Raw genomic sequence first — 7,927 nt, 5'->3', positions numbered from 1 at the left:
GCAGAGCCTCCCCAGCAGCTGTACTGCTATGAGCAGTGGGGAGAGAGGAACCTCAAAATCCAGCTCCTAAAAATCAGTCAAGTCACATCCTCCAACAGTTATCTTTTTCAACAGAGGCACTGTCATAGACATTCAGATGTGAATACCATCCATACTGTAAACTAGAAAGCAATTAAATGTGAAAACCAATCTCTCAAAACAGAAAATCACTGAAAAGACATGCTAAGTGAAAAGAAACTTCACTTTATTTTGTAGCACTTAATTTAAGTCATTATTCAGGCTATCATCCTACAAGACTCACTTCCCTTAAGGATTCATACTCCTGATGAGAAATCAGTGCAAAAATACAGAGCTGAGGTGAACAGCCTCTGAACTACAACCAGGCAGAATCCCAGTGCTGTCACGCAAGTCTGCAGATATGAAATAGCTGCAAATAATGAAGACAAGAAACCAAAACAAAGTAATAGCTCCACATTCATCTCACTTCACAGTAGCTGAGAAATCAAAAGCAGCAATGTGAAGTGTCTGAAAAAGCCTCTATTTATCACTGCTAAGTGTTTTTGCCAGCTGAATTTCATGGATTTTTCGCTGAATTTCCACTGAAAAGGACAATGTCATCTGTTTCAAAGCTGGAAAACATATTCGCCCCCTGGTGCTTCATTTACATCACTCTCAGCACTCAGGACCAGGATCCTCACTCCAGTGGGCTCCCCGCTTCTCAGTCACAAGCTTAATGAAGTAGCTATGACTTGCATACAGCTTGATCTTCTCACTGATGTCAACCCACTTCACTACTCCAGCATCATCACCTGCTTCCAGAGGCAAATTATCCATTGTCTCACCTGTTCACAAAAAAAGTTAGGATATGCTGTTACATTCTTTCCTGCTTTTTCTTCTCACATGTCATCAGTTCTGCCCTTCCACATGGCTCCTTCACAGGCAGCAAACTTCAGCTGCTTCTCAGAGAAACCAATTAAGTTGCACACTGATTCTGTGCCAGAAACCTTTTTCATACTTGCACTATTTTAAGGCAAATCTGAGTGGCAGAGGTGGCACTAACTCGCTACTACTCCTAGGGTACCATCAGCAGCACAATAAGTTACTAGAAATCATTATGACTACTTGTATAGACTACCACAAATTTAGCCAATCCCTCTGCCTTGATTTTTGTTTGACTAACATTTGACTGCTTTCTTTCTCAGGTACTATTCTACAGAACAAACTGAATTCTGAAACTTATATATGCTTATGGAAAACCAGAATAATTAAAATTTTACTAAAGGCTCCAAAATAAAAAACCAGTACTTCAGGAGCAATGTAGAATTGCTCTCTGAAGTTTCTTAGTCTGTTTCTAAAAAGAGTCCCAGGAGTTCACAAGACAACAACCAAATAAATGCTTTTAAAAGTGTCATAAAATGTATATTAGAAACAAAGACCAAAGGATCAGTTTCTTCACTGTTTCTGGGGACTTAGAAATCAAGGACCAGCGACATGTGAAACTTCACCACTGGTATCTACTACCCAAATCACAGTGGAAATGTCACTACATGAAGTCTCTGACTTGTTCAAGTCAGACACACCTAGACTGATTTATCTTAAAAGGTGAGAGATGGGAATCCAAGATAACAGATCAATCTAAGAACTAGCAACGTATGCCCATTCCTACTGATTTATAGAAACAAAATAAGGTCCAACAATTACTCTGGCAGAGTAACTGAGATAAAAGGTCTCAGGGCAATTACAACACCAAACCAATAAATGCAGTGAAAATCTGCCAGCAACCAGAGGCAATGCTCCTGAAGCACACACTAGCTACTAAAGGAAAACTAACAAAAGAAACAGACTATCCTTCCACCTCAGACTCATTAAAAAGAGAAATTAAACCACCTCAAGATAAATACAATGACAAGGAACCCTTGTCCAATGTTGAGTCTCCATACAAAGGTACATGGCCCATAGCTTAGAACTAGCTAACAAATGAATAAATAATTTGCAGCCAAAGTCCATATATTCTTTATTTCAAGACCAACAGAAACCAAACTGTCAACAACAGGGAACAACAACTGCCTGTCACAGCTGAACATCTTGGGAGACAAGAGACCCCCATGCCCATTGGTTTTAGCCCAATATTTTACACCTGACTTGCATGCTCCCTCAATTTCATTGCCAATCTCAGCCCAACATACATCCCAACTTCAAACCAAGATATAAAGTAAAAGGCAAATACAAGCACATGTGGAGATACCCACCAGTTTCATCATGATAGTTCACAGCCTCTGTCTCCATCCAGGCATTATCTGTGTTACGAGGGTCATCCACATATCCTCTGTACACCTAAGGCCCCAAACAAAGCAAAACAAGCTCAGTGTCACAACAAACAAGGTGGAATGAATAAGATTTTCTTTCTCTCCAATACATTTGCCCTTAGAGTTTTCAATAGTCCCTTCCACTTCCTACACCATGACAACCCTAGCATCACAGCTTATTTTCATTTCAGCTACATTTTTTCAAGTTCCATACAGCTGCGAGTTACATGCATAGCTCCAGAGGCTATCACAAGAGACACAAAGCTCACCACAAAGTGCTCCTGGCTGAACAGCTTGTGAAGCTGTTTCTCCAATTCTGCTTTCTCCTCAGGCGATTTCTGCAAGGAGTTCAAGGCCTCCTCCTCAAATTCTCGCTTCAGGGTAGTGCTAATCTTCTCCCCTGGATCCACCATCCCCTTAGAGGGGGGAAAAGAAGAAGTGACTATCCCTCAGATTCCACTTGGACTGATTCCACTTCCACTTCCCCTTAGACTGGCTCTTAGTATATTACATCCACTTCCATTATACTCAGGACATGGAAGGAACTTTACATGCAGTTGCAAAGAGCAAGCACACATATCCTTCAAAACCTGCAATGGATTAAATTGTGCCTGCATTAAGCAAGAGACATGGTGAGAATCAAATACGAATACTGCCTTGCAATGCAGAAACAGCAGAAGGCATACCAGCTGATGCTTGGGCAAAGCTAGTTTAAGGAGCACTTCTCACCTCTGCAACATGAGGTTGTTCAAAAAAGCACAATTCCATCACGCACACACCAGTTATCAACTTGTGGCCTTACCAGCAGGGAAATGTCTACCATCTCCGGAGCTTTGCTCTTACCCCTGGAATGGCCCACTCCCCACAGTCTCTCCTCTTGATAGCTACAAACTGTAAGATGTTTTTGCCAGTAACTGGATGAGCAATTTTATTGCCACTTCTGTCCCTCTTCCACCTGCAGCAAACGACAAACAAGAACATGCTTTGCTGCTTCTTGACACAAGGGCCTGGGAGAGGAACAGCAAGGCACCCATGCTGTTACCTGTGCAAGGGCAAACAAAGCAGAGAGAACAGTCACGGGCAGGGTGGGGATGGGACTGACAGATGCCATCTGGCAAGATTGCCACCAAGGGCAGAACACCGAGTTTTTCACGCACCTCCACCAATTGTGTTTTCCTCAGCCAAAAGGGCAGAAACCACCCAAGAGGCACATTTCTGTAGCCATGCTGATAGCAGCAGCTCCTTTGAGAGCTATGTCCAGCACATCCTACCAGCTGTGATGCTTGCCGAGCTGCACTTGTGCCTATCCCTCTCAAGCATGCCTTCTGCTAGAACAGAACATACATGCAGGCTGCAACACCTCTGAAGCACTTCACCCAGCACCAGCGCACCACCACAAACACCCACTGTTGCCTTCAGTATAGAATTAAGAAGAACTGCCAATAGTTAAAGCAAAAAGCTATCTAAACAAAGACAAAATAAAAGCAGCATTTCTTTTACTTTCAAGGAAACAACTCAATAGCACTGGCAGCCTTCTGAAAAGGGGAAGAAGTAAAATGAATTAGGATGATTTTCACAATGGTTCTATCTTCAGCATGGCACTTCTCAGCTTGCACCTTTGTTAACTATGCTATCTTTTCTGAACGCTTTCTGTGTGTACAATAGTTAGCACATACACACTGATCCTGGCAGCAAAAGCACCACTAAAACAGAGCATACACTGACAAAAAACAAAAAAGAGAAACATAACCCTGCCTCCTCCTATAACATACTAGGCCAAGTTAGTATTTCTTACAGAGCAAAAGCAGGCACACTGCCTTTTTTTTGCAGATGAGTCATTGTGACAGAAAAACCTATTCTTGCAATTTAACATGCCTCATCTAAGGCCTTTTAGCATATTATGCATACGTTATCAAAGTATCACATAATCCTTTCAGTTTTTACATTTGTTACTGAAGATTATTTGTATAATGTATTTCTATTAAATTATGCTTCCTGGTTTGTTGGTTTTCTTTTTAAATCTGCTTCCTCAGCATTTCAGAAGTGATTGCCTGTCATTAGCAGTGAGTCCTTACTCTTTTCCAGAGACAAAGACTAAAAAATTATGGCATTCATGTTCTACATGTCTATGTATCTCTCCAGACATCCATATCTGAATAGGCTTACACATAGAGGAACACACACAAAGGGCCTGTGAAAAGAAATAGCCTATCTAGAGATGCACAGAAAAAGCTAAATGCATGGGATTTTTTTGCTCTGCTGCAGGGCACCTTTAAGTCACCTGACGCTTACCTAGTTACAACAGGATCAGCAGCATGGTTTGGTCCCCAGCGCCCTAACAGTCCTCTGCCTGTGAGGCCAGTCCTTCCCACCGGATTTCTGAAATAAGTGGCACAGTACATTAAACATATTTACCTCCCCACATTCAAAATATACTGCAAGTATTCTAAAAGAAGCAGCTTCCAAGAAGCTTAAATAACAACAAAGAAAAGGATAGCAACATACATTTGGTGCCACCATATGCTTTAAAGAGCAAGAGAGACAAAGCATGGTTTTCTCCATCAACCTCTTTTTGTGTTTGATTGTACAGGGAAAGGAAATATACCCAATGGCTTTGTCACTTCTCAGATCTTGTGCCCCAAAATGCTCCTGATCAAACATTACTCTCATCGCACGCACAACCTTGTCTGAAAATGGAATCTAGTTTCCAAGACTACAGATGAACGGAGCATTCAATTATGTACAAATGGCAGAAAGAAAAATTATTTTTAGGTGAGATTACCCATCTGTGCTACACCAGGACTCGTCAGTGGAAGCAAATACCCTTCCACTCTGCCATAGCACGCAAGAGGCACAAAAGCTTCAAAGCCCAACACCTGGTCAAACTGTGGAAAAAATTAATTCCACAGACCCTACTATTAACAGTGTTAGACCTCCTCCAACTCCAGTGTCACCGCAACCCTCTGTTGTGGTACTACTGGCTAACCTTTTAGTGCCTCTTTGACACAACCTTCTTCCAAAGAACTCTCTGGCCCTGAGGTAGCATTTTTCCTGTCCCTAGGAGAGACTATCTTGATTTTGTTCTATCAGGTACCATGCATCAAAACTGACAGACCTGAAACTACATCACAGAAATGAATATGCAAACAAAAAACACACTCACCGGGGCCTCCCATTTTCAACCACATACAAGCCATTCAGACTCCTCCTCTCCACTTCTCCATCTCTCTCATTGAATTTGGGAGAAAAACCTTTATCACTGTGTGGAAAAGAATAATTTAGCAGAGATTAAGTTATAAAACGCAAAACACCCCTCTGCCCCACAAAAGCTTGCAGGCCAACCACCAGATCAGCAATACCCATTTGACCGATGAGCAGTTTTTACCAGAATTTAAGTTGCAGGCCCTCCCTTTTGTAGAGGCAGCTATAGAGTCTCAACCTTTATTGATGACAGTCTCCCTGTATTTAGTTCTGCAGACAGAAGCATGTCCCTCTGAAGAATTTAACATTGTGTCTCTCTAGGTTTTCATTTAGACAAAGTGTTTCAAAGGTGCTCTTGTTAAGGTTAGAGAACACAGAAGGATGTTATCCATCGATAAAACTAAAAATAGTTTGCTAATAAAAAAATTGAGCAGAAATTTATTAGATATGATTTAGCAGAGTTACAAGCTAATAATCGCTGATTTTTCAAAATTAGCTCAATGCCAGTCTCCTATGTATAGCTCTGAAAACCAGTAGAGAAGCAGCTGTCTACAGAAGTAGATTTACTTTCCCAAAAGCAATTCCTCTCAAACCATCACAGGTTTCAGACTACTGATTAGCTTCTTCTACACAATTCAGTTGGGAATTTACACTAATACCCAAAAAATGATGCTGTATTTTCAAGTATTACTATCACCTACTAAAAGATTACCTGACACTTTTCCAACTATGCCTTGACAGAACATCAGCAGCCCTACAGAGCCTAAGGAGCAGTGTGCCTTGCAATCAGCAGAATACTAACCAAATTAAGAGCAAACAGAAGCACATGTTCACACAGCAATGGGAGACAAGGAAGCTAAGGCTGAAACCTCAAGTGCCATTTTCTTCTGATTTTTCTACAGGTGTTCATACAGAGGAATCACCATTTCACATTATCACAAGTTACACTAGATGCATGCATCTAACTTTCTAGCCAAGAAGGATACAGAATTCCTTGAGAGGAGAATGTATTCACAGAATCAATTACAAAAATAATCAATATACACATTCAGAAAAAAAAGAAATACAGTCATGCATTCAACCTGTCACCTTTCCCGAGTCAGAGCACTCAACTCAAAAACTACAATTCTACTTTAATTCTTTTCTCATCTTGCATTCAATCCATGAACAAACAAACAAGTATATTATGAAATTGTTCTCCCAAATTCTTAAGGAGAATTAGGAGATTTTTACTTAGCTCACAACACAGAGAAGCACCACTCCACAGCATCAACAGCTGTCCACTATTCCAGTTAACACTACTCTTACCTCAATCACCAGCTCAGTACACTCATGCATCAAAGACAGTCACAGCTACTCCAAACCATTCGGTTCTCTAACCACCATTTTTCTAGGTCTTGACTCTCACACATCACTGTAGAATCACACATCACTTAAGCTGATGATCTTTGTAACTCAGCTGATCCCTATTTCCTGCTTCCATGTCCACAGGAGAGAAAAGCCACAATTTACACTCACTTGATTTGGGGATCCGCCCAACTGGGTCCAGCCAAAACAGACATTGCAGTGTATTCCACAGGATTATAATCTTTCCACTCAATTAGCCAGCCCACTTTATCTTCAGGAACTTGACTACGCTCAACAGGTGATCCTGGATAGGGGGAGGTGAGAGCTTTGCTGTGGTACAACTTAACATTGTAATTGTTGAACATGTTAACTGGATGCAGGTGGGACCAACAGTTTGCAGGCAAGTTACTGAAAGAAAGAAAGAAAAAAACCACCTCATTCATTAGGCTTTAACCCTGTTATTTAATCCCAGGTGTGCAGAGTACATTATAGCAAGTGGAACAGACTAGGCATTTTCAACAAAACAGCTCTCAGTAATATATTATTGCTTCTTTCAGACATCATGCAAATGTACACCTGGACCAACAAATTCTGAATTTTACCTTCAGCTTCTTGAAGCAGAAAAGTACTCTACTAGACACACAGGAAGATTTCATAGCAGCGTGAGTGAAAAGCTGAGAACTGGAACTGCCCTTCCAGACTGTGTGGAACACTGACCAGTTATTAATCATATAAAAGGAACACCTCAAATATTTTTACCATAAATGCAGAAGGAAGGTCTGCTTGAACATTAAATCTCTGCATGGGCATTTCATCAACAAACCAACCCAGCCTTACAAGAGTCCTGCTGTCATAGCCAGTGGTAAACCAGGTAAGAGCAAGAATGAAATATCCAAGAGCTGAGCAACACAGCTCTACAAGTTGCTATGATCACCAAAATATTATTTTGTGCAATACTGACTAGGATTACACATACCTCGTTTTTCAATTTTAAAGAAGGCTAGAACTATCAAACTAGTTAAGTTAAAAGAAAAAAAACACTTGAGACTCCTAGTGATTTTATTTTGCCATGG

The 7,927-nt window shown here is 40.9% G+C and overlaps 1 protein-coding gene across 1 annotated transcript; it reads right to left on the bottom strand.

Annotated features, from left to right (window-relative positions):
- Positions 1-446: 446 nt before the first annotated feature.
- Positions 447-7,260, bottom strand: NUDT9 (nudix (nucleoside diphosphate linked moiety X)-type motif 9). Its single transcript, XM_010569844.1, has 7 exons — positions 7,026-7,260; positions 5,470-5,565; positions 4,599-4,685; positions 3,150-3,261; positions 2,576-2,722; positions 2,250-2,334; positions 447-842 (listed from the first exon to the last, which is right to left on the bottom strand). Exons 1-7 carry the CDS (start codon positions 7,217-7,219, stop codon positions 673-675), a joined length of 891 nt encoding a protein of 296 aa, XP_010568146.1. The 5' UTR covers positions 7,220-7,260; the 3' UTR covers positions 447-672.
- Between the last annotated feature and the right edge of the window lie 667 nt (positions 7,261-7,927).

Source organism: Haliaeetus leucocephalus, unplaced genomic scaffold (genome assembly GCF_000737465.1).
Source record: "Haliaeetus leucocephalus isolate CR32 unplaced genomic scaffold, Haliaeetus_leucocephalus-4.0 Scaffold276, whole genome shotgun sequence".
Classification (NCBI taxonomy): domain Eukaryota; kingdom Metazoa; phylum Chordata; class Aves; order Accipitriformes; family Accipitridae; genus Haliaeetus; species Haliaeetus leucocephalus.
Note: the sequence above shows the minus strand (reverse complement) of the source record. Positions and strands in the feature narration are given on the sequence as shown.

Coding starts and splice junctions, on each gene's coding strand:
- NUDT9 (XM_010569844.1), bottom strand. CDS start 7,219: ATGTTCAACAATTACAATGTTAAGTTGTACCACAGCAAAGCTCTCACC. Junction 5,566..7,025: donor TGGGCGGATCCCCAAATCAA/GTGAGTGTAAAT, acceptor TTTTCCACACAG/TGATAAAGGTTTTTCTCCCA. Junction 2,335..2,575: donor TCAGCCAGGAGCACTTTGTG/GTGAGCTTTGTG, acceptor TTGGGGCCTTAG/GTGTACAGAGGATATGTGGA.